The sequence below is a fragment of the Somniosus microcephalus genome, chromosome 26 (assembly GCF_052327205.1).
Source record: "Somniosus microcephalus isolate GS21.2 chromosome 26, FLI_Smic_1.0, whole genome shotgun sequence".
In the NCBI taxonomy this organism is placed as follows: domain Eukaryota; kingdom Metazoa; phylum Chordata; class Chondrichthyes; order Squaliformes; family Somniosidae; genus Somniosus; species Somniosus microcephalus.
This window is the reverse complement of record NC_141012.1, coordinates 1,899,597-1,927,087: the sequence shown is the minus strand read 5'-3', so window position 1 is coordinate 1,927,087 and position 27,491 is coordinate 1,899,597. Positions and strand designations below refer to the sequence as shown.

At 47.7% G+C, this 27,491-nt stretch overlaps 1 protein-coding gene across 2 annotated transcripts in view; it reads right to left on the bottom strand.

Annotated features, from left to right (window-relative positions):
* hoatz (HOATZ cilia and flagella associated protein) overlaps window positions 1-27,491 on the bottom strand; it is an 88,353-nt gene that overhangs the window by 52,332 nt on the left and 8,530 nt on the right. For both annotated transcript variants that reach the window (XM_085967649.1, XM_085967650.1), the window contains exons 2-3: window positions 26,672-26,710; window positions 13,936-14,006 (exon numbers count right to left, since the gene is read on the bottom strand). In XM_085967649.1, coding sequence (XP_085823775.1) covers window positions 13,936-14,006; window positions 26,672-26,710 — 110 coding nt within the window. The remainder of the gene's footprint in view (window positions 1-13,935; window positions 14,007-26,671; window positions 26,711-27,491) is intronic.

The window sequence follows — 27,491 nt, the reverse complement described above, 5'->3', positions numbered from 1 at the left end:
GACATGGCTAGAAGCCTGTTTATCCCTGCTTATGCTTTAAAGTGCTCGCAAGCTGCTTGGATCCCAGCCACACATGGAGATAAGCACAAGTTCTCTTATCTACTTGACTGCAGCCACCAGCGTTCCATTCCCCAGTCACTTTCCAGCTTCTGCCGGAAACAGCTTAAAAACCAGAGGCAGTTTCTCAGAGGAAGAGGACCAGGCTCTGTGTCTAGGAGAGCATGCTGCAGAGGCTTGAAACAAGCAGCGATGACGGAGGAATCCGACAGAGTTCCTGTCAAATGCTTCCTGTGGACTGCTTGCTTCCTCTGCAGCTCTATTCCCTGGATCACTCGCAGCCTGGAATATCCACTATGTTTTATATTCGGTGTGTAATGCGTTAGAGGATAAGCATCACCATCAGGACTGATCTTCAATGTAACAATTCCAGAAAATGTTCCATAAAACAATTTTTTTTAATGTAATTTTTCAATGAGTCTTATTAGCAGTTCGCAGAGGAGATCTTCACACATTACTTCAGGCTGAATTCGGACCAATTTTTATTTGAAGATTTTAATGCAAGATCAATGTCAGCCTTGGCCTGGTGGTAGCGCTCTTGCCGGAGTCAGAAGGTTGTGGGTTCAAGTCTCATTCCAGCAATTTGAGCACATAAAGGAGGCAGTACTGAGGGGGCACTGCACTGCCGGCGCTGCTGTCTTCCGAATGAAGCAATAAACCGAGACCCCATCTGCCCTCTCATGAATGTAAAAGATTTCATGGCACTACTCAAAGTAGAGCAGGTGCGTTCTCCCGGTGTCCTGGCCAATATTTGTCCCTCAATCAACACCTAAAACAGATTATAAGAACATAAGAAGTAGGAGCAGGAGTAGGCCACACGGCCCCTCGGGCCTGTTCCGCCATTCAGTAGGAGCAGGAGTAGGCCATACGGCCCCTCGGGCCTGCTCCGCCATTCAGTAGGAGCAGGAGCAGGCCATACGGCCCCTCGGGCCTGTTCCGCCATTCAGTAGGAGCAGGAGTAGGCCATACGGCCCCTCGGGCCTGCTCCGCCATTCAGTAGGAGCAGGAGTAGGCCATACGGCCCCTCGGGCCTGCTCCGCCATTCAGTAGGAGCAGGAGCAGGCCACACGGCCCCTCGGGCCTGCTCCGCCATTCAGTAGGAGCAGGAGTAGGCCACACGGCCCCTCGGGCCTGCTCCGCCATTCAGTAGGAGCAGGAGTAGGCCACACGGCCCCTCGGGCCTGCTCAGCCATTCAGTAGGAGCAGGAGTAGGCCACACGGCCCCTCGGGCCTGCTCCGCCATTCAATAGGAGCAGGAGTAGGCCATACGGCCCCTCGGGCCTGCTCCGCCATTCAGTAGGAGCAGGACTAGGCCATACGGCCCCTCGGGCCTGTTCCGCCATTCAACAGGATCATGGCTGATCCGAACTTAGACTCACGTCCACTTCCCTGCCCTCTCCCCGTAACCCCTAATTCCCTTATCTGCTAGGAAACTGTCTATCTCCATTTTAAATCTATTTAATGTCGCAGCTTCCACAGCTCTCTGGGTAGCAAATTCCATAGATTTACTACCCTCCGAGTGAAGAAGTTTCTCCTCATCTCAGTTTTGAAAGGGCAGCCCCTTATTCTTAGATTATGCCCCCTAGTTCTAGTCTCACCCATCAGTGGAAACATCCTCCCCGCATCCACCCGATCAAGCCCCCTCACAATCTTATATGTTTCGATAAGATCGCCTCTCATTCTTCTGAACTCCAATAAGTAGAGTCCCAACCTACTCAACTTTTCCTCATACGTCAACCCCCTCATCTCCGGAATCAACCGAGTGAACCTTCTCTGAACCGCCTCGAGAGCAAGTATATCTTTCCTTAAATATGGAAACCAAAACTGCACGCAGTTGTTATCTCATTGCTGCTTGTGGGAGCTTGCCATGTGCAAATTGTTTGCCGTCTTTCCTACATTACAAAAGTGACTACACTTCAAAAGTACTTCATTGGCTGTGAAGCGCTTTGGGACACCCTGAGATCGTGAAAGGCGCTGTAGAAATGAAAGTCTTTCTTTTATTTTTCCATAACTTTCTTTCAGCTCGTGCTGCGCTGAAATATCTCCGTTATTTTAGTCATGGTCCCACTGCCACATGGAATTGTTCAAAATAAATAACGTATCAATTAGATGAATCCCACAAGCGACAGAAGGTCAGGAGGTTAAAGTTTACAGATGCTGCAACTTGCATCAGAAATATTTTGTTTTTGTGAAGTCCACTGGGTGAATTGGGACCAGCCAGGGAGCAGTGAGATTCAACTCTTTCACTGCCTGGAGATTCACAGACACCCCTGTCCTGCTGGGCCAACCACTTTCATTTTCAGCTCAAACGCTGTGGCCGCAATTTTATCGGCACTGAGAGGGCGGGTTTGGAGGCGGGTCAAGGGTTAAAATCGTTTTGATTGACGGCGGGTTCCGATCCCGCCGTCAATCCACCTCCAAACAATTTTCCCAAGTGTTGGGTCCGCGATTTGCGCATGGACCCAACACCTAGCGGTGGGAAGAGGATTAAAGCCACTTACCTGCCTGTTAACAGGTACTTGATAGTAGTTGACAGGCTCTTTTACAATTTTGCTGCTTCTGCCTCGGGTTTCCCGATGTCTGGACACCACACCAGGTAAGTGTGGTGTGTTGTGAGTCTGCTGTAATGTTTCTGGTTGATGACAGCTGCAGAAGTGGTGCGAAGGATCCAATGGTGCACTGGTGAGTTTCAGAGGTAAGAAAATGTTGGGAAATTCATTTTAATGCATTTACACATTTCTTTAGGTAACAAGTTTTGAAATCCATATCCAGTGCCCCCTCATTGGGAGAACCTTTCTCACCAGTGACAGATCACTTCTGTCACCTCACCTGCAGCTGCCATCTGTTCCAGCCTATGGAGGGAGTCATTGGAGAGCATGGATGAAAGAGCTCACCTATGTACAGTGATTGTCAGTCTTTGCAGCACCTCAATGCCGTCAAGCACTGAGAAATGAGCTGTCAAACAAAAATTGTGTGTGGTCCCTTTAAGAAAACCGGCAGATGACGCGTCATCAAATGACGCCATCTGACCGGCTTCCTCTTAATTGGCCAGCAAGCCCGCAGGGCAGGCTTAACAAGGTCAATCACATAAAATCACATCCATGGGCCGGATGCAGTTGGGGTCGGGACTGGAAGCTGGAAACTACCTGACCCGCTCCCAAGCTGCATCCTTTTACAAAATCGCGGCCTGTGACACTGAAATAAGCACTTACATTACAGTAATAAAACTACTCAAAGATCAGCAACAATAACTCCAAACCCCTAAATTAACTTAACTCTTCTCTACTGCGCACACTGTCCATTTGGGGAGTGGACACCCAAGGGTTTTCACTGGGAGTAAACCTTTTCCAGCCAATCCTCTTCTTTCATATGGTAGTAGCCAAGCAAATCAAATGTCAATATCGAAGTCAGATATCCAGGTCAAAGCTTCCGGTGTAACAGTGTGGATATCTTGTAGGCTGCTGTAAATTTCCTCTGAGGGCAGTGCGCAATGATGTGCTCCAGGGTCTGATTAGGAACTCCACAGTCGCATTATGAGGATGTTTTAATCTTCCATCTATGGAGAAGGTGGCAGCATCTGCCATGACCAGTTTTGAGGCGGTTGATGGTTGTCCACTGTTTGCGAGGAAGGTTTGATCCTTCAGGTTGTACTGTGGGGTCCTCTAAAAGGAATCCATTCCGTATGTCGCAGTTCTTCCAAGCATTTCGCCATCGGTCATCAAGGCTGAGGGGAGATTGCTGAAGGACTTCAGCGACGGTCCAAAATGGCCTTGTAGATTTGAGACGGGTCGGTGGTAGGTTGTTCAAGTTGGCCTGGGTCGGCATGTCTTTGCTGGTGTAGCGGTTGTATTCTCTGGAGACTGCATATTCGCTGCGTAGGTGTGGTGGTGCGATGTTTGCAAGCACGGGCAGCCAAGGTGTTGGTGTCGATAAAAGCGTATCGGCGAGTTTCTGGATCAAGTTGACCCTACTCTTTAGTTTCTTTCCAAGGTTCTGGAGTTGTTGTCTGTACGATAGGATGCGATCAAGCGTGACTCCTAAATAGGAAGGTTTTTTGGCATAGTTTACCTCTGCACCGCAAAAGGAGACTTTCAAAGCTTGGTTTGCTTGATGGGTGTTGAGGCGGAATGTCGAGGTGACGGTCTTTTGCGGGTTGGCCGAAGTCGCTATCGGTGGAAGTAGGCCTCCATCCTCTGTAAATTACTGGTTAAGGTCTCTTCGGTGATGGACAGATTCATGTTTTGCATGGTCAAGGCAATGTCATCAGCGTATATGAACTTGCGGGACTCTGTTTCGGGCAGGTCACTGGTGTAAACGTTGAACATAGGTGCCAGTCCATTGTTCAATGTCCTAAATCTGCTCTTCTGGGTGCCAGAGTACACACGGAAGCGTCGGTTGCTAAGCATGGAGTTGAGAAGATGGATCGTTGTTCTGCAGGGTAAAATGGTGGAGTGCTTGAAAAGCAGCCCGTATTTCCATACTGTGTCATACGCCGCTGATAGGTCCACGAGTGCTACAGCGGTCTTGAGCTGGCGCTGGAACCCTGGTTTGATGTGCGTTGTTAAAGCTACCACTTGGTCGCAGCAGTTACGGCCGCACCGGAAGCCCACTTGCTCCTTAGGGATGGTTGGCTCGATGATGGAGGCTGGTCTGTGGAGTAGTAGCCACTCCAGCACTTTATAACAAGTGCAAAGTAAGGAGATCGGGTGGTAGCTGGGCAATTATTTTAGTCTCCCTCCAAATAGGTGGAATTTTACCAGTTGCCAGAACCTCAGAGAAGAAGGAGGCCAACCATCTCTTCGCTTTGGGTCCCAGTGCTTTTAGGAATCCTGGGTAAACACCATCTGGACCAGCAGCTTTTCCAGATTTGGTTGTCGACAGGGCTGTGTTTATTTCGTCCAAAGTGAATGGATCAGACATAGTTGATGATCTTGGTGCTGCCATCAAGTTTGTCGAAAGCTGCTGCTTCACCTGGTGTTGAAATTCTTTGTCCACCGGAGCCTTTGATGTTTGTATCAGGTGGGATGCGATGGCGTCCGCTCGCAACAAATGATCGGGAGAAATCAAATCCTCCAGCCAGGCGCTCGTTGTGTAACTGGAGATGGTCACGGAAAGGAGTAAGAAGATGAGGCAGCTTGAATTTTCTCACACAAATGGTAATAGAATTGCAGAATAAGTTACCAAGGAAGGAATTTGAAGCAGACACTATGAACAACTTTAAGAGACAATTAGATGCATTCCTGGAGATAAACGCAATTAAACAGTATGGTGAACAGGCAGGTAAACAAAGAAAGAACTTGTATTTATATGACACCTTTCAGAAACTCAGGACGTTCCAAAGCACTTTACAGCCAATTAATTACTTTTGAAGCGTAGTCACTGTTGTTATGTAGGAAATACAACAACCAGTTTGTGCACAGTAAGCTCTCATAAACAGCAATGAGATAAACCCACCAGTTAATCTGTTTTGGTGGTGCAGATTGAGGGATTGTCCAGGACACCAGAAGAACTCCCCTGCTCTTCTTTGAATACGATCTTTTACATCCACCCGAACAGACAGGCCATGCTTCGGTTTAACAGCTTACCAAAAGACAGCATCTCGGACAGTGCAGCACTCCCTCAGTACACCAAGTGTCATATTAGATTATGAGCTTCAGTGTTGGAGCGGTGCTTGAATCCACGACCTACTGACTCAGAAATGAAAGTGCTACCATTGAGCCAAGCTGACATTTGAAGGTGGGGTTTATCTGTGAAAAAGAGACAGGCTCATTGGGGCTTTTCCTGTTTCTAAAAATTCTGATGTTCTAGAGTGAAGTTGCAGAAGTGGTGTGACATTTTAGGAGCAGAGGAACCTCGACACAGTTTTACTCATACAGCAACTATGGATCAAAATGTGATGGCATCTGAATAACCAGGAAGCCAAACCAGCACTTGGAGACAATTGAACAAATACATTACCTGACTTGGAATTGATGGAGGCGTCGAAGGTCAAGAATTAGACCTTTAATGCATTCAAACAAAGTGAACAGAGGAACAGCTCAATGTCTGCTGTTGCAATTAAATGTTAAATCAGCTCTCTTGAGTTTTCCATTTAATGATTAGCAGTGAAATTCAATTCTTTTTAATTAATTTAAAAAAGAGCTGGGATTAAATGGACAATCTCATCCAAATCCTCCCCAGTGTGATGGTGAGGGAACACCAGATTATTCCTATTGATCCCAATTGACTCACATGCACGGTCGCTGATTCAATTGCTGCATTGCTGCAGGTGAGGATGTTAATTGCCTTGTTGCGCTTCTGTGCCACCATCAGGGCTTAAAGTAAGCAACGGCCACCCTGCCGACTTCTTCAGGCTGTGTGTTAGGAATTTGAAAGGAAAGAATTGAACTGCAAAGCATCTGTATAATTAGCTTCCAGTGAGTCGGAGACCTCCTGCTGCAAAGTGTGCATATGTTAGAGAACGGGTCCAGCAATCTGAGGATTGGAGACAATTCAACGTACTGTGACAGGTTTATAAGATGATGAAGGGGGATTGTGTTCCAGTTTACATTTTGTTTCAATTAAATAGGTTAGGGAGGACCAGAGGTCACACTTTTAAGTTGTATAAGGCCAGAACTAGGTTAGACGTCAGGAGGTGGTTCTTTTCACAGAGGATAGTGGGCCTCTGGAACAATATTCTCCCTAAGGGGAAAAATAATTAGAGGGAACATTGCTCTGGAACAGGCAGTGGCTCGGAACAGGCAGTGGTTCATGTGGTGGAAGCCAATTCGCTGAATTCCTTCAAGCGAGAGCTGGGTCTGTTTCTGGCTGGGGCGGAGATCACTTCTTACAGAAGGGTGGGTACTGCAGGGAATTCAGGGCCGGAGTGATCTCCTGGGCTAGTTTCCATCGACTCGGGGGACAGAGAGCAATTTCCCAGATTTTTCCCCCAAATTGGCCAGGGTTTTATCTTTTTTTTTGCCTTTCACAGGAGATAACATAGTTTTCGGGTGGGATGGAGTGTATATATTGTGATACACAGGAGATCACACGGTTTGGGTGGGATGGAGTGAATATATTGTAATACACAGGAGATCACACGGTTTGGGTGGGATGGAGTGAATATATTGTAATACACAGGAGATCACACGGTTTGGGTGGGATGGAGTGTATATATTGTGATACACAGGAGATCACACGGTTTGGGTGGGATGGAGTGTAGATATTGTGATACACAGGAGATCACACGGTTTGGGTGGGATGGAGTGAATATATTGTGATACACAGGAGATCACACGGTTTGGGTGGGATGGAGTGAATATATTGTAATACACAGGAGATCACACGGTTTGGGTGGGATGGAGTGTAGATATTGTGATACACAGGAGATCACACGGTTTGGGTGGGATGGAGTGAATATATTGTGATACACAGGAGATCACACGGTTTGGGTGGGATGGAGTGTCTATATTGTGATACACAGGAGATCACACGGTTTGGGTGGGATGGAGTGTCTATATTGTGATACACAGGAGATCACACGGTTTGGGTGGGATGGAGTGTAGATATTGTGATACACAGGAGATCACACGGTTTGGGTGGGATGGAGTGTAGATATTGTGATACACAGGAGATCACACGGTTTGGGTGGGGTGGAGTGTAGATATTGTGATACACAGGAGATCACACGGTTTGGGTGGGATGGAGTGTCTATATTGTGATACACAGGAGATCACACGGTTTGGGTGGGATGGAGTGTCTATATTGTGATACACAGGAGATCACACGGTTTGGGTGGGGTGGAGTGTGTATATTGTGATACACAGGAGATCACACGGTTTGGGTGGGGAGTGTAGATATTGTGATACACAGGGCATCACACGGTTTGGGTGGGGAGTGTAGATATTGTGATACACAGGAGATCACACGGCTTGGGTGGGATGGAGTGTGTATATTGTGATACAGAGGAGATCACACGGTTTGGGTGTGGAGTGTAGATATTGTGATACACAGGAGATCACACGGTTTGGGTGGGATGGAGTGTGTATATTGTGATACACAGGAGATCACACGGTTTGGGTGGGGAGTGTAGATATTGTGATACACAGGGCATCACACGGTTTGGGTGGGGAGTGTAGATATTGTGATACACAGGAGATCACACGGCTTGGGTGGGATGGAGTGTGTATATTGTGATACACAGGAGATCACACGGTTTGGGTGGGGAGTGTAGATATTGTGATACACAGGGCATCACACGGTTTGGGTGGGGAGTGTAGATATTGTGATACACAGGAGATCACACGGCTTGGGTGGGATGGAGTGTGTATATTGTGATACAGAGGAGATCACACGGTTTGGGTGTGGAGTGTAGATATTGTGATACACAGGAGATCACACGGTTTGGGTGGGATGGAGTGTGTATATTGTGATACAGAGGAGATCACACGGTTTGGGTGGGGAGTGTAGATATTGTGATACACAGGGCATCACACGGTTTGGGTGGGGAGTGTAGATATTGTGATACACAGGAGATCACACGGTTTGGGTGGAGAGTGTAGATATTGTGATACACAGGGCATCACACAGTTTGGGTGGGCAGGCTGGGTGGACCACAGGGTCTTTTCCTGTCGGTCATGGTTCATATTTTGTAACATGCTGAGGGACTTATGAAGAGTTAAATGGTTAGGTTAAGAGATAATAGTTAATGGACATACACAGACAAAATTAATGAGGAGTTGAGCAAATAAATCAGTGTAAAACCTCCATTACTCCTTTTTATTTTCACAGTGATGAATTGAAAGAGAAGAAGCTGGTTGAGAGAAACAGCTCCATAATTTACATGTGACAGCATTCAGTGCAGTGTCGATACAGAGGATGACAGATGAGCCTTCACACAGAGACAGGCCACTGGGCCTAAGGTGTCTGTGGGAATGACTGTCTGTCTGGATCTAGCAGCCAACACAAACGTCACCTCCTGCGGAGAAATGGCCATGTACAAACAGGGAAACTTTCTAATGGCTACAAGCTCCGGAACTCTCTTCCCATTTCCTCCTTCCCTCTTGCCCACCCAAGTGGATTTTCTGATCATCAAGGTGAGCCGTGTCAGTACTGGGGAGTGGAACATTTTCAGATTTCGAGCACCCACTGTCAAAGTATTTTCAGAACAGCTTACAGCACAATTTGATACGAAGTAAAACTCTCACTATTGTAGCTCAACATTGTGCCTTTGTGAAATGTGCCCTTACTGCATCAGCAAAGATCATTGGCCGCTGCTCTGTACCTCCCCCTGCTGGTGCAGGCCGGGAAGAGGATCAGCAACAACTTGCATTTTCATCGCGCTTTGAACGCAGTAAAACATCCCAAGGCGCTTCACAGGAGCATAATCAGACAAAGATTGACAGCGAGCCAAAGAAGGAGAAAGAGGCCTGGACTAATGATCCAGAGACGTGAGTTCAAATCCCACCACGGCAGCTGGGGAATTTAAATTCAGTTAATGAAATAAATCGGGAATAAAAGAAAAGCTAATATCAGTAATGGAATCCATGAAACTATCGGATTGTCGTAAAAACCCATATGGTTCACTAATGTCCTTTAGGGAAGGAAATCTGCCGTCCTTACCCGGTCTGACCGACGTGACTCCAGACCCACACCAATGTGGTTGACTCTTAACTGCCCTCGGAAATGGCCTAGCAAGACACCCCGTTGTCACAAACCGCTACGAACACAATAATAAGAATAAAACTGGAAGGACCACCCGGCATCAACCTCGGCACCGGCTACGGACACGGCAATGGCACACCCAGCCCTGTCGACCCTGCAAAGTCCTCCTCACCAACATCTGGGGACTTGTGCCAAAATTGGGAGAGCTGTCCCACAGACTAGTCAAGCAACAGCCTGACATCGTCATACTCACAGAATCATACCTTTCAGCCAATGTACCAAACTCCTCCATCACCATCCCTGGGTATGTCCTGTCCCACTGGCAGGTCAGACCCACAAGGGGTGGTGTCACAGTGGTATACAGTCGGGAAGGAGTGGCCCTGGGAGTCCTCAACATTGACTCCAGACCCCATGAAGTCTCATGGCTTCAGGTCAAGCATAGGCAAGGAAACCTCCTGCTGATTACCACCTACCGCCCTCCCTCAGCTGATGAATCAGTACTCCTCCATGTTGAACACCACTTGGAAGAAGCACTGAGAGTAGCAAGAGCACAGAATGTACTCTGGGTGGGGGACTTCAATGTCCATCACCAAGAGTGGCTCGGTAGCACCACTACTGACCGAGCTGGCCGAGTCCTAAAGGATATAACTGCCAGTCTGGGCCTGCAACAGGTGGTGAGAGAACCAACACGAGGGGAAAAACCTACTTGACCTCGTCCTCACCAATCTACCTGTCGCAGATGCATCTGTCCATGACAGTATTGGTAGCAGTGACCACCGCACAGTCATTGTGGAGACGAAGTCCCATCTTCACACTGAGGACACCCTCCATCATGTTGTGTGGCACTACCACCGTGCTAAATGGGATAGGTTCAGAACAGATCTAGCAGCTCAAAACTGGGCATCCATGAGGCGCTGTGGGCCATCAGCAGCAGCAGAATTGTATTCCACCACAATCTGTAACCTCATGGCCCGGCATATCCTTCACTCTACCATTACCATCAAGCCAGGGGACCAACCCCGGTTCAATAAGGGGTGTAGAAGAGCATGCCAGGAGCAGCACCAGGCATACCTAAAAATGAGGTGCCAACCTGGGGAAGCTGCAACACAGGAGTACATGCATGCTAAAAAGCGGAAGCAGCATGTTATAGACAGGGCTAAGCAATCCCACAATCAACGGATCAGATCAAAGCTCTGCAGTCCTGCCACATCCAGTCGTGAATGGTGGTGGACCATTAAACAACTAACGGGAGGCGGAGGCTCCATGAATATCCCCATCCTCAATGATGGTGGAGCCCAGAACGTGAGTGCAAAAGACAAGACAGAAGCGTTTGAAACCATCTTCAGCCAGAAGTGGATGATCCATATCGGCCTACTCCTGAGGTCCCCACCATCACAGAAGCCAGTCTTCAGCCAATTCGATTCACTCCATGTGCTATCAAGAAATGGCTGAGCGCACTGGATACTGCAAAGGCTATGGGCCCCGACAACATCCCGGCTATCGTGCTGAAGACTTGTGCTCCAGAACTAGCCACGCCTCTAGCCAAGCTGTTCCAGTACAGCTACAACACTGGCATCTATCCGACAATGTGGAAAACTGCCCAGGTATGTCCTGTCCACAAAAAGCAGGACAAATCCAACCCAGCCAATTACTGCCCATCAGTCTACTCTCAATCATCAGCAAAGTGATGGAAGGTGTCATCGACAGTGCTATCAAGCGGCACTTAATCACCAATAACCTGCTCACTGATGCCCAGTTTGGGTTCCGCCAAGACCACTTGGCTCCCGACGTCATTACAGCCTTGGTAAACATGGACAAAAGAGCTGAATTCAAGAGGAGAGGTGAGAGTGACTGCCCTTGACGTCAAGGCAGCATTTGACCGAGTGTGGCATCAAGGAGCCCTAGTAAAACTGAAGTCAATGGGAATCGGGGGCAATACTTCACTGGCTGGAGTCATACCTAGCACAAAGGAAGATGGTTGTGGTGGTTGAAGGTCAATCATCACAGCACCAGGACATCGCTACAGCAGTTCCTCAGGGCAGTGTCCTAGGCTCAACCACCTTCAGCTGCTTCATCAATGACCTTCCCTCCAACATAAGGTCAGAAATGGGGATGTTCGCTGATGACTGCACAGTGTGCAGCGGCATTCACAACTCCTCAGATAATGAAGCAGTCCATGCCCGCATGCAACAAGACCTGGACGACATTCAGGCTTGGGCTGATAAATGGCAGGTAACATTCGCGCCACAGAAGTGCCAGGCAATGACTATCTCCAACAAGCGAGAGTCTAACCACCTCCCCTTGACATTCAACGGCATTACCATCACCGAATCCACCCCCCCTCCCCATCAACATCCTGGGGGTCACCATTGACCAGAAACTTAACTGGACCAGCCGCATAAATACTGTGGCAACAAGAGCAGGTCAGAGGCTGGGTATTCTACAGCAAGTGTCTCACCTCCTGACTCCCCAAAGCCTTTCCACCATCTACAAGGCACAAGTAAGGAGTGTGATGGAATACTCTCCACTTGCCTTGATGAGTGCAGCTCCAACAACACTCAAGAGGCTCGACAGCATCCAGGGCAAAGCAGCCTGCTTGATTGGCACCCCATCCACCACCTTAAACATTCACTCCCTCCACCACCGTGTACCGTGGTTGCAGTGTGTACCATCTACAAGATGCACTGCAGCAACTCGCCAAGGCTTCTCGGCAAAACCCGCAACCTCTTCCACCTAGAAGGACAAGGGCAGCAGGCGCACGGGAACACCACCACCTCCAAGTTCCCCTCCAAGTCACACACCATCCTGACTTAGAAGTATATCGCCGATCCTTCATCGTCGCTGGGTCAAAATCCTGGAACTCCCTCCCTAACAGCACTGTGGGAGCACCTTCACCACACGAACTGCAGCGGTTCAAGAAGGCGGCTCACCACCACCTTCTCAAGGGCAATTAGGGATGGGCAATAAATGCTGGCCTTGCCAGCAACGCCCACATCCCATAAACAAATTTTAATTAAAAAAAAAATTAGGATGCGTAACTAAAAGCTTGGTCAAAGAGGTAGGTTTTAAGGATTGTCTCCAAGATCTCGGAGGGTTGTAGGGCTGGAGGAGGGTACAGAGATAGTGAAGGGCACAGAGATAGTGAAGGGCGAGGTCATGTAGGGTATTGAACACGAGAATGAGAATTTTAAAATCGAGGTGTTGCCGGACTGGGAGCCAATGCAGGTCAGTGAACCCAGGGGTGATGGGTGAGCGGGGCTTGGTGCGAGTTAGGACACGGGGCAGTGAACCCAGGGGTGATGGGTGAGGGGGGCTTGGTGCGAGTTAGGACACGGGGCAGTGAACCCAGGGGTGATGGGTGAGGGGGGCTTGGTGCGAGTTAGGACACGGGGCAGTGAACCCAGGGGTGATGGGTGAGCGGGGCTTGGTGCGAGTTAGGACACGGGGCAGTGAACCCAGGGGTGATGGGTGAGGGGGGCTTGGTGCGAGTTAAGACACGGGGCAGTGAACCCAGGGGTGATGGGTGAGCGGGGCTTGGTGCGAGTTAGGACACGGGGCAGTGAACCCAGGGGTGATGGGTGAGCGGGGCTTGGTGCGAGTTAGGACACGGGGCAGTGAACCCAGGGGTGATGGGTGAGCGGGGCTTGGTGCGAGTTAGGACACGGGGCAGTGAACCCAGGGGTGATGGGTGAGTGGGGCTTGGTGCGAGTTAGGACACGGGGCAGTGAACCCAGGGGTGATGGGTGAGCGGGGCTTGGTGTGAGTTAGGACACGGGGCAGTGAACCCAGGGGTGATGGGTGAGCGGGGCTTGGTGCGAGTTAGGACACGGGGCAGTGAACCCAGGGGTGATGGGTGAGCGGGGCTTGGTGCGAGTTAGGACACGGGGCAGTGAACCCAGGGGTGATGGGTGAGTGGGGCTTGGTGCGAGTTAGGACACGGGGCAGTGAACCCAGGGGTGATGGGTGAGCGGGGCTTGGTGCGAGTTAGGATACGGGCAGCAGAGTTTTGGATGAGCTCCAAGTTTATGGAGGGTGGAAGATGGGATGCCGGCCGGGAGAGGGTTGGAATCTCATTGTGTAAAGAATGTGGGCCCAATCCACCTGACCGAGCTTCCTGTGACACACTGCATCAGTGCAGCAATCGCACAAGGTATCACCACTTAAAACAGCAACATCTGTGAGGGAGACAACAGAAAGCTCACCACAAAATGCCACCACTACATCTCACACACTCACCTTCTCCAAGAGCCTCGCCTTTTCATCTGCTTTCAGCTGCATATGAGCTTCAATCAGTCGCTGTTTAGACTCTGAATTGAGAGGAAAATTGCAGTTAGAGAGATCCCCATTATCATTATTTCTCACGTGTTTCAAAGTATTTCACATATAATGAATTACTTTGAAATACAGTGATCGCTGTTATACAGACAAAGGTGGCAGTCATGTTGCACACAGCAAGATCCCACAGGATTGAGCTGAATGACTAGTTCATGTTTTTGGTGGTGCTAACTGAAGGAAGAATGTTGCCCAGGACACTAGAAGAACTCTCTGCACATCTTCAAATAGTGCCATCTAAAACATCAGAACAGGCAGAGGGGGCTCTGGTTTAACATCTGACAAGAACAACTCCTTCAACAATGCAGCAGTGCTGAGCTAGAGTATCAATCTGGATAATAAGCTCACCTCTTGGATTGGGGCTTGAATCCACAACCTCCAAATTCAGAGGCAAGAGTGCTAACAACTGATCCAAGCTGACACAACCCAAAACAGCACCTTGACCAGTGTGGTGGAGCACGAACACACAACAGTACATAATGATGGCACATGAGTTTGCATTTACAATCTGCCACACGCTGAGTTCCTGATCTGAATCACATCACGCTGGGGATCTGTGGAGCAACAACAACTTGCATTTATACAACACCTTTAACGTAGTTAAATGTCCCAAGGCACTTCACAAGAGTGGAATCAGACACAAACATTGCACCGAGCCACAGCAGGAGACATTAGGACAGGCGACGAAGAGCTTGGTCAAAGAGGTAGGTTTTAAGGAGGGTTTTAAAGGAGGAGAGAGAGGTTTAGGGAGGGAATTCCAGAGCTTAGGGCCTAGACGGCTGAAGGCACAGCCACCAATGGTGGGGCAAAGGAAGTGGGGGGTAATCAAGAGGCCAGAATTTGAGGAACGTAGAGTTCTCGCAGGGATGTAAGGTTGGAGGAGGTTACAGAGATAGGGAGGGGCGAGGCCATGGAGGGATTTGTACACGAGAATGAGAATTTTAAAATCGAGGTGTTGCTGGACCGGGAGCCAATGTAGGTCAGCGAGCACAGGGGTGATGGGTAAACGGGACCTGGCGTGAGTTAGGACACGGGGCAGCGAGCACAGGGGTGATGGGTAAACGGGACCTGGCGTGAGTTAGGACACGGGGCAGCGAGCACAGGGGTGATGGGTAAACGGGACCTGGCGTGAGTTAGGACACGGGGCAGCGAGCACAGGGGTGATGGGTGAACGGGACCTGGCGTGAGTTAGGACACGGGGCAGCGAGCACAGGGGTGATGGGTAAACGGGACCTGGCGTGAGTTAGGACACGGAGCACCAGAGTTTTGGGTGCGCTCAAGTGTATGGAGTCACAACAGAAAATGCTTGGAGCACTCAGCAGGCCAGGCAGCATCTGTGGAGAGAGAAACAGAGTTAACGTTTCAGGTCTGGGACTCTTCATCAGAACTGGAAAAGGTTAAGAGATGTAACAGATTTTAAGCAGAGGCAGGGAAATGGGGAGGGGAGGGGAGGGGAGGGAGGAACTGAAGGAACATTCTGTGCTAGAGGTGACAACTTCTCCTTTGACTCCACTCACTTCCTCCAAATTAAAGGTGTTGCTATGGAAACCCGCATGGGTCCGAGCTATGCCTGCCTTTTCATGGGATATGTGGAACACTCTTTGTTCCAGTCCTACTCAGGTCCCCTCCCTCACCTCTTTTTCTGGTACATTGATGACTGTATCAGTGCCGTTTCCTGCTCTCGCCCTGAACTAGATAAGTTCATTCACTTTACTTCCAATTTCCACCCTTCCCTCACCTTCACATGGTCCATCTCCGACTCTTCCCTTCCCTTCCTCAACTTCTCTGTCTCCATTTCTGGTGATAGGCTTTCGACAAACATCCACTATAAGCCCACTGACTCCCACAGCTACCTGGACTACACTTCCTCCCACCCCGCCTCCTGTAAGGACTCTATTCCATTCTCCCAGTTTCTCCGTCTCCGCCGCATCTGCTCTGACGATGCCACCTTCCATACCAGTGCTTCCGATATGTCTTCCTTTTTCCGCAACTGAGGATTCCCCTCTACTGTGGTTAACACGGCCCTTGACCGTTTCCGTTCTATCTCCCGCACTTCTGCCCTCACCCCTGCCCCTCCCTCCCGGAACCACAATAGAGTTCCCCTTGTCCTCACCTTTCACCCCACCAGCCTCCACATTCAACGGATCATCCTCCGCCATTTCCGCCACCTCCAACGTGATCCCACCACCAAACACATCTTCTGCTCACTTCCCCTTTCAGCATTCCGAAGGGACCGCTCCCTTCGCGACACCCTGGTCCACTCCTCAATCACCCCCAACAGCCCTTCCCCTTTGCCCGGCACCTTCCCGTGCAAGCGCAGGAGATGCAACACTTGCCCTTTTACCTCCTCCCTTCCCACGGTCCAGGGCCCCAAACACTCCTTCCAGGTCCCCAAACACCCCTTCCAGGTGAAACAGCGATTTACTTGTACTTCTTGCAATTTAGTATACTGTATTCACTGCTCACGATGCGGCCTCCTCTACATTGGGGAAACCAAACGCAGATTGGGCGACCGCTTTGTGAAACACCTCCATTCAGTCCGTAAGGGGGACCCCGAGCTTCCGGTCGCCTGTCACTTTAATTCTCCGCTCCACTCCCACTCTGACCTCTCTGTCCTCGGCCTATTACATTGTTCCAATGAAGCTCAACGTAAGCTCGAGGAACAGCACCTCATCTTTCGATTGGGCACTTTGCAGCCTTCTGGACTCAACATCGAGTTCAACAATTTCGGACTATAACTCCTGCTCCCATTTTTCAGACTGTTTATGATTCTGCCATCCCCATTTGCAACATTTAATCTCTCCTGCCTCCCACCCTAGCACCGAATGTTCCTTCAATTCCTTCCTCCCCTCCCCTCCCCCTTTCCCAGCCTCTGCACCTGCTTAAACCCTGTTCCATCTCGAACCTTTCCCAGTTCTGATGAAGGGTCCCAGACCTGAAACATTAACTCTGTTTCTCTCTCCACGGATGCTGCCTGGCCTGCTGAGTGCTTCCAGCATTTTCTGTTGTTATTTCAGATTTCCAGCCTCCGCAGTATTTTGCTATTGTCAAGTGTATAGAGGGTGGAAGATGGGGGTCCGGCCAGGAGAGTGTTGGAATAGTCGAGTCTGGAGGTAACAAAAGCAGGGATGAGGGTTTCAGCAGCGGATGGTGCAGAGGCCAGGTGCTTTTTGGGGCTGTTACGGATGAAATTCTGAGGATGCTCCTGGCTGATCACCCTGTCACCAATTCAAAGAAGCACCGATAAAGCCTGAAAGCACTTCAGGCTATCATCTGCCTTCCTAGCCACTGTTTGACAGTGCTATATGGGAGTGAATGATAAATTTTGTACTGTAAACTGCACCCTCTGGTGGTGGTTTTGGCTGATTCACAACTTAGTGCCCAGCTCAAATAGATTTCCAAAGGATTTTCAAAGCACATTCACATATATATTGTGTGAAATTATTGTACTTTTTGATTGCACGATGTTCTCGTGCTTGTGGGAGCTGTGCATCGATTCATCCAGGTTTCTTAGCAGGACTATGCTTGCATCAAGGGGGTGAAGCAACTTGTTTGGTTTTAGCTTTCAAGGATTAGTTAGAGCTGTGGGGGTGCGGGGAGGGGGAGGGGAGGTTAAATAGTAGACATGTTGTCACCCTTCGCAGTTAGTTGGTTGCTTTGCTAGGTTGGAGTTTGTGCTGATGGAATATCCAAGAATGGGTCGCAAGACTAATTGGTATTTCTCCAGTTCTAGGCAGAGGCAGACCATCGCTCGTTCTGACTGGGACTTGTCCCAAGTGTGCTCCATGTGTTGTGGGGGGGCTGCACTTTGCCACAGAGGCGGGGTGCACCTCCTTGCAGCTGGTAACGAGAGTTACGCTAGTCTGCTCTCCAGTGGGTAGGCCCACTGCGCTGGGCCCAGTGGGATTGCAAGACCGGTCATGGTCCCTGTGACCACACAGACTGCGATCTAGAATGGCTGAAGGCAGGAGCATGACCAGAATATGTGGGAGGGTTTGCTTTGGCCACAAGCCCTTCAGCAGTCATCTGGCATGGAGGGGTGAAATTTGTGGAACTTGCGTGAGGTTCAGTATTTACATTGAGTTTGAAAGTGATTTAGTTAAATCCGAAACTAGGGTCTTAAATCAGTCAGTTGGTTACAGTAGATTGGGAAACTACATTAAAAGTTATGATGGTAGACAAGCAATGGCTAGCATTTAAAGAATTAATACATAATTTACAACAAATATGCATTCCTTTAAGGCACAAAACCCCCACAAGAAAAGTGGTCCAACCGTGGCTAACAAGAGAAGTTAAAGATTGTATTAGATCAAAGGAAGAGGCTTATAATGTTGCCATAAAGAGCAGTTAGCCTGAGGATTGGGAGGATTCTAGAAATCAGCAAAGGAGGACCAAGAAATTGATAAAGAAAGGGAAAATAGAATATGAGGGTAAACTAGTGAGAGATATAAAAACAGACTGTAAAAGCTTCTATAGGTATGTAGAAAGGAAAAGATTATAGTGAAAGTAAATGTGGGTTCCTTACAGGCTGAGACAGAAAAATTATAATGGGGAATAAGGAAATGACAAAGAAATTAAACAAATACTTTGGGCTGGATTTTGTCAATGGGGAGCTTTTGGAGGCGGGACTCCCACTTTTTGGGTTGTAGTCCCGCCTCCATCGACTTGTGGCCAACCCACGCTATTTTCCCTTGATTGACCTTGTTAAGCCCGCCCAGCGGGCTCAGCAGGCCAATTATGGGACACCTGGTTACTGGTGACGTCAGCGATTGACATTTCATCTGTCCAGAGCTTTTGACAGATGAAAAATCAGCGTTTGGCGGCTCTGTGAAGCTGTCAATCACTGACAATCTGTCTTCTAACGTGAGTCCTTCTACACAGACTCAGTTAGAGATCTCTCCAGACCAGAAAGCAGAGGCTGCAGCTTTTGGCATTTCAGCGGCCATTCTGCTTTCTGTGCCGGTGAACTGAGGGACTCTCGAGAACTGAAGGGAGGAAGCCTGCAGGAGAAAGTAAAGCTAAGTAAAACTTATTAAAACACTTTACACTTACCTCACACACTTACCTCTGCACACATGCACCCATCATTCACCTGCACAACGGACATCTCGACCCCTCCAACCCCTGCAGACCGACGGTCCGCCTCGCTAATTTGGCGTGGTTCGGAGCCATCAGACAGCCCACACTTCAGGGCTAAAAATAGGGATCAGGCAAAAAACTGCCTGTTAACTACCTGTTAACAGGCAGTTAATTAGCACTAATCCCCTTCCTGCCTCAGGGAGGCGGCTCCCAGCACAGGTCGGGTACCCGCCTCCTGGGACATTGGCACGGAGGCGGGTTGGGGGCGGGATGGGTTCCTGCCCCCTGATTCTGCAATTTTCTGACCACTCCCGCCTCCAAACCCGTCTCCTCGGGGATTGGAAAATCGAGCCCTTTATGTCTGTCTTCACGGAAGAAGACGCAAAAAACTTCCCAGAAATAGTGGAGAACCAAGGCTCTAGCGAGAATGAGGAACTGAAAGAAATTAGTTTTAGTAAAAAATTAGTACTGGAGAAATGAATGGGACTGAAAGCCGATAAATCCCTTGGACCTGATGGCCTACATCCTAGGGTTTTGAAAGAGTTGGCTATAGAGATAGTGGATGCATTGGTTGTCATTTTCCAAAATTCCATAGATTCTAGAACGATTCCTGCGGATTGGAAGGTAGCAAATGTAACCCCACTATTTAAGAAAGGAGGGAGAGAGAAAACGGGGAACTACAGACCAGTTCGCCTGACATCAGTAGTAGGGAAAATGCTAGAATCTATTATTAAGGACATGGAAACAAGACACTTAGAAAATAATAATAGGATTGGGCAGAGTCAACACGGATTAATGAAAGGGAAATCGTGTTTGACAATTCTGTTAGAGTTTCTTGAAGTTGTAACTAGCAGAATAGATAAGGGGGAACCAGTGGATGTGGTGTATTTGGATTTTCAGAAGTAATTCAATAAGGTGCCATACAAGAGGTTATTAAACAAAATTAGGGCTCATGGGATTGGGGGTAATATACTAGCATGGATTGAGGATTGGTTAACGGACAGAAAACAGAGAGTAGGAATAAACGGGTCATTTTTGGATTGGCAGGCTGTAACTAGTGGGGTACCGCAAGGATCAGTGCTTGGGCCTCAGCTATTCACAATCTATATCAATGATTTGGATGAGGGGAACAAATGTAATATATCTAAGTTTGCTGATGATACAAAGCTGGGTGGGAATGTAAGTTGTGAGGAGGATGCAAGGAGGCTTCAAGGGGATATAGACAGGCTAAGTGAGTGGGCAAGAGCATGGCAAATGGAATATAATGTGGAGAAATGTGAAGTTATCCACTTTGGTAGGAAAAATAGAAAAGCAGAGTATTTTTTAAATGGTGAGAGATTGGGAAATGTTGGTGTTCAGAGGGACCTGGGTGTCCTTGTACACGAATCACTGAAAGCTAACATGCAGGTACAGCAAGCAATTAGGAAAGCAAATGGTCTGTTGGCCTTTATTACAAGAGGATTTGAGTATAAGAGTAAAGCCGTCTTACTGCAATTACATAGGGCCCTGGTGAGACCACACCTGGAGTATTGGGTACAATTTTGGTCTCCTTACCTAAGGAAGGATATACTTGCCTTAGAGGGAGTGCAACAAAGGTTCACCAGACTGGTTCCTGGGATGGGGGGATTGTCCTAAGAGGACAGATTGAGTAGACTAGGCCTATATTCAATAGCGTTTAGAAGAATGAGAGGTGATCTCATTGAAACATACAATTCTTACAGGGCTTGACAGGTAGATGCAGGGAGGATGTTTCCCCTGGCTGGAGAGTCTAGAACCAGGGGTCACAGTCTCAGAATAAGGGGTCAGCCATTTAGGACTGAGATGAGGAGACATTTCTTCACTGAGGGTGGTGAATCTTTGGAATTCTCTACCCCAGAGGGCTGTGGAGGCTCAGTCGTTGAGTATATTCAAGACAGAGATCGATAGATTTTTGAATATTAAGGGAATCAAGGGATGTGGGGATAGTGCAGGAAAGTGGAGATGAGGTAGAAGATCGGCCATGATCTGACTGAATGGCAGAGCAGGCTTGAGGGGCCAAATGGCCGACTCCTGCTCCTATTTCTTATGTTCTTATGTACATAGTTCTGAAGAAGGATACGAGCTCGAAACATAGAATGATACAGCACCGAAGGAGACCATTTGGCCCATAGTGCCTGTGAAGAGCTATCCAATTAGTCCCAGTCCCCTGCTCTTTCCCTATAGCCCTGTCATTTTTTTCTTTTAAGTATTTATCCAATTCCCTTTTGAAAGTTATTATTGAATCTGCTTCCACCGCCCTTTCAGGCAGCGCGTTCCAGGTCACAACAACTCGCTGTGTAAAAAAATGTTTCCTCATGTCGCCTCTGGTTCTTTTGCCAATCACCTTAAATCTGTGTCCTCTGGTTACCAACCCTCCTTCCACTGTCTGTTATTTTCACAGATGCTGATTGACTGCTATGTTTCTAGCTTTCTCTGTTTTTGTTTCAGATTTCCAGCAGTTACAGTATTTTTCTTTTTATTTGGATTAACTTATCAGAATTCCACCCAAATTGCAGCTCAGGGACAGACCACTTTGTTACACCGGCACACTGTACTGCGGACTGAGCGTCCACACTGCAAGTTCCCAAGCTTAGTCCTGTTGTCAAAGAGGGGTATGATGGCTCAGAAAGGGAAATCGTTCAGCCAGTCTGGACTGTGCCGTGAACCTACCAGTAGCTTGGCACATCGAGGATCCGCCATTCCTAACCTTTGCAATGTCAACAGGGAGCCCACTGTCCTGTTTGCTCTTCATTAAATATTAAACTTTAACTGGGAGAGAGATGCTGGTGAGCAGATGTGGGCGAGGTGGTGCTCGGCTATGATGCTCTCCACAACTGAATGTGCTCATTGCCTCAACACACAACGAACAACTGGGCTGGGAACCAGTGAATAATCAAGAATTAGTGACAGGAAATGCGTCGATTTTCCCACATCATTTAACAAACATAAGAATAGGAGCAGGAGTAGGCCATTCGGCCCCTCGAGCCTGCTCCGTCAATCAATAAGATCACGGCTTATCATTGACATCAACTCCACTTTCCTGCCCGATCTCCATATCCCTTGATTCCCCTAGAGTCCAAAAATCTATCGATCTCAGCCCTGAATATACTGAATGACTCAGCCTCCACAGCACTTTGGGGCAGAGAATTCCAAAGGTTCGCAACCCTCTGATTGAAGAAATTCCTCCTAATCTCAGTCTTAAATGGCCGACCCCTTATCCTGCGACTAGGCCCCCCTAGTTCTAGACACTCCAACCAGGGGAAACAACCTCTCGGCATCTACCCTGACAATCCCTTTCAGAATCTTGTATGTTTCAATGAGATCACCTGATTCTTCTAAACTCCAGAGAGTATAGGCCAAATCTACTCAATCTCTCCTCTTATGACAAACACTTTTATGTACTCCAATTTTTCTTAAACTTTACATTAGCTAGTAATGTAATGCTAATACGCTGGAGGAGGGTTTAAACTAAAATGGCAGGGGGTTGGGAACCTGAGTGGAGAGACAGAGGAAAGGGAAACAAGGATAAAAGCAAAAGACAGGAAGGAGAAAAACAAAAGTGGCAGGCAGATAAATCAAGGGTTTAAATCAAACATGGCCACAGTAAATAATAATTCTAAAAGATCTAAGAGCGTTAAAAAAACAAGCCTGAAGGCTTTGTCTTAATGCAAGGAGCATTCGTAATAAGGTGGATGAATTAGCTGCGCAAATAGAGGTAAACGAATATGATATGATTGGGATTACGGAGACATGGCTCCAGGGTGGCCAAGGTTGGGAACTCAATATTCAGGGGTATTCAATATTCAGGAAAGATAGGCAAAAAGGAAAAGGAGGTGGGGTAGCATTGGTGGTTAAAGAGGGGATTAACACAATTGAAAGGAAGGATATTAGCTCTGATGATGTGGAATCTGTATGGGTAGAACTGAAAAATACCAAGGGGCAGAAAACGTTAGTGGGAGTGGTATATAGACCTTCAAACAGTCATGTGGAGGTCGGGGATGGCATTAAACGTGAAATTAGAGAAGCGTGCAATAAGGGCACAGCAGTTATCATGGGTGACTTTAATCTACATATAGATTGGGCTAACCAAATTATTAACAATACTGTGGAGGAGGAATTCCTGGAGTGTATACGGGATGGTTCCCTGGACCAATATGTCGAGGAACCAACTAGAGATCAGGCCATCTTAGACTGGGTATTATGTAATGAGAAAGAATTAATTAGCAATCTTGTTGTGCGAGGCCCCTTGGGTCAGAGCGATCATAATATGATAGAATTCTTCATTAAGATGGAGAGTGAAATAGTTGACTCAGAGACTAGGGTCCTGAATTTAAATAAAGGGGACTACGATGGTATGAGATGTGAGTTGCGTAGGATTGATTGGGGAATGACACTCGAAGGGTTGACGGTGGATGGGCAATGGCAAACATTCAAAGATCGCATGGATGAACTACAGAATTTGTTCATCCCAATTTGGCATAAAAATAAAACAAAAAAGGTGACTGAACCATGGCTAACAAGGGAAATTAGGGATAGCATAAGATCCAAGGAGAGGACATATAAATTGGCCAGAAAAAGCAGTAAGCCTGAGGATTGGGAGCAGTTTAGGATTCAACAAAGGAGGACAAAGGGATTAATTAAGAGGGGGAAAATGGAGTATGAGAGTAAGCTTTCAGGGAACATAAAAACTGACTGTAAAAGCTTTTAGAGATAAGTGAAGAGAAAAAGATTGGTGATGTCAAGCGTAGGTCCCTTGCAGTCAGAATCAGGGGAATTTATAATGGGGAACAAAGAAATGGCTGACCAATTAAATACATACTTTGGTTCTGTCTTCACAAAGGAGGACACAAATAACCTCCAAAAGATGTCGGGGAACATAGGGTCTAATGACAGGGAGGAACTGATACAAATCAGTATTTGTAGGGAAATGGTGTTAGGGAAATTGATGGGATTGAGGGCTGATAAATCCCCAGGGCCTGATAATCTACATCCTAGGGTACTTAAGGAAGTGGCCCTAGAAATAGTAGATGCATTGCTGGTCATCTTCCAAAATTCGATAGACTCTGGAACAGTACCCATGGATTGGAGGGTAGCTAATGTTACCCCACTGTTCAAAAAGGGTGGTAGAGAGAAAACGGGGAATTACAGATCGGTAAGCCTGACATCGGTAGTGGGGAAAATGCTAGAGTCCATTATAAATTCAATTCAATTCAATTTTATTTGTCATATATGCAGCAGACGTGTATACTGCACAATAAAATGTTGATTTTTACGAGTCCTCCCAACATTGGAATAAATATGGCATAACAATGATAAAATACTAATAGAAATACTAATAGAAAGACAGTAATAATAAATAAAACAACAGTAATAAATAATAATAAATTAATCGTTCATGAGTCTTATGGCCTGGGGGTAGAAGCTGTTTTGAAACCTATTGGTACGAGACCGTATGCTTCGGTATCTCTTACCGGACGGGAGCAGGGCGAAGAGGTTGTGGCTGGGGTGACTCGCATCGTTAATGATTCTCAGGGCCTTCCCCCAGCACCTCTCGGGGTAGATATCCTGCACAGCAGGTAGTTTAATTCCTATAGTGTGTTGTAATAGCAGAGCACTTGGAAAAAAGTGACCGGATCGGACAAAGTCAACATGGATTTACAAAAGGTAAATTGTGCTTGACTAATCTGCTGGAATTTTTTGAGGATGTAACTGGTAAAATAGATAAGGGAGAACCAGTGGATGTGGTGTACTTGGATTTTCAAAAGGCTTTCGATAAGATCCCACATAAGAGATTAGCGTGTAAAATTAAAGCACATGGGATTGGGGGCAAGGTATTGACTTGGATAGAGAACTGGTTGGCAGACAGAAAGCAAAGAGTTGGAATAAACGGCTCTTTTTCTGAGTGGCAGGCAGTGACTAGTGGGGTACCGCAGGGCTCAGTCCTTGGACCCCAGCTATTCACAATATATATTAATGATCTGGATGAGGGAACTAGATGTAATATCTCCAAGTTTGCAGATGACACAAAGCTGGGTGGGCGTGTGTGCTGTGAGGAGGATACCGAGAAACTCCAGTATGATTTGGACAGGTTGGGTGATTGGGCAGAAGCATGGCAGATGCAATATAACGTGGATAAGTGCGAGGTTATCCACTTTGGTGTCAAAAACAGGAAGGCAGATTATTATCTGAATGGCAATAGATTGGGAAAAGGGGAAGTGCAACGAGACCTGGGCATCCTTGTGCACCAGTCGCTGAAAGTGAGCATGCAGGTGCAGCAGGCGGTTAAGAAGGCAAATGGTATGTTGGCCTTCGTAGCGAGAGGGTTTGAGTACAGGAATAAGGATGTCTTGCTGCAGTTGTACAGGGCCTTGGCGAGACCACATCTTGAGTATTGTGTGCAGTTTTGGTTGTCTTATCTGAGGAAGGATGTTCTTGCCATGGAGGGAGTGCAGCGAAGATTCACCAGGCTGATACCTGGGATGGCAGGAATGACGTATGAGGAGAGATTGAGTCGATTGGGCTTGTACTCGCTGGAGTTTAGAAGAATGAGAGGGGATCTCATCGAAACTTATAAAATTCTAACAGGACTAGACAGACTAGATGCTGGAAGGATGTTCCCGATGGTCGGGGAGTCCAGAACCAGGGGTCACAGTCTAAGGATAAGGGGTAAGCCATTTAGGACAGAGATGAGGAGGAATTTCTTCACCCAGAGAGTGGTGAACCAGTGGAATTCTCTACCAAAGAAGGCAGTAGAGGCCAATTCATTAAATATATTCAAGAAGGAGTTGGATATATTTCTTTAGGCTAAAGGGATCAAAGGATATGGAGAGAAGGCAGGAACAGGGTACTGAATTTGGACGATCAGCCATGATGTCATTGAATGGCAGAGCAGGCTCGAGGGGCCGAATGGCCTACTCCTGCTCCTATCTTCTATGTTTCTATGACACAACCAGAGGCAATTCTAACAAGGGCAGAAATCTCTCAAAATCAGCTCTGCGGTTCTTGGGAGAACAAAATTAGGTCCAGAGGTGATAAAAGTGTTGACAAAGTCTACGGCAGAGGCAGGAGATGTTGCAGAGGTAAGTAAGCGATCGTAGTGATGGACAGAATGTGGGTTCTGTAGCTCAACTCTGGGTCAAGCAGGCTGCCAAAGGTTTGCACAGTCTGATTCAATCTGCAGAAATGGCCAGGGACACCACGGAGTCGATGGCAAGGGCTGAGAATGTTCGCTTCAATCTTCCCAGTGATCTGGTGAAGGAAGCTGTGACTCACTCATGCCGTGACTGTGATTATTTTGCCTTTTCTCAGATATTGCTGTACCTGCTGTGCATTTCCTGTTGATGTTCCTGGCTCAGCCAGCGATGGGTCACTCTGTATTTGAGCAGGGAACAGAGAACCTGTTTATTCCAGCAACTTCCAAGCACTCCACCCCAGCACTACAGCTGCAGTGTAAATGCAGTCTAATTGTGGTTCACATTCATTTATTGGACACTTGAGAGCCCATGACAATAACACAGAGAGGTCATTTGGAGTCTGTACTTACTGAGGTCTGCCTGGGTCGGTTGACAGTGGCAACATTGCACTGGAAAACCAAAAATATAGAATTCAGTGTTAGACACGGTGTCCTCACCCCGAATGAGAGGTTTAATCAATTCAATTCAATTCAATTCAATTCAATTCAATCCCTCTCCACTATCCGGGACCCCCACCTGCCTCTCGGGCTCTGTCCCAGCAGAGAACCGATTCCCCAGCGGCCCCACCCCGGCCCCCATCCCGCCTCCTCTCTCCCCCCTCTCCCCCGCTCCCGCATAAGGTCCCGCATAAGAGATTAGCATGTAAAGTTAAGGCACATGGGATTGGGGGCAAGGTATTGTCTTGGATAGAGAACTGGTTGGCAGACAGAAAGCAAAGAGTTGTAATAAACGGGTCTTTTTCCGAGTGGCAGGCAGTGACTAGTGGGGTACCGCAGGGATCGGTCCTTGGACCCCAGCTATTCACAATATATATTAATGATCTAGACGAGGGAACTAGATGTAATATCTCCAAGTTTGCAGATGACACTGTGGTAAACCATTGTTGTTAGTATTGTTGTTCACCACTGTTGTTAGTACTGTTGTTCACTCTTGCATATTGTTGTACTTGTCTGTGCATGCCTCAGCTGACTCCGCCCCTGGCTCCACCCTCATGGCTGGGTATAAAGGTCGCTGCTCAGAAGCCTCCGGCCCTTTTGGATACCAGGCAACCACAAGAGGCATGCTCTGTTCTTTGGTAATAAAAGCCTGTTTATTACTTTCTCAATCTCCAGTCTTTTGTAGCAATTGATAGTGCATCAATTTTATTACCAAAGTTAAATGTTGGCTGCG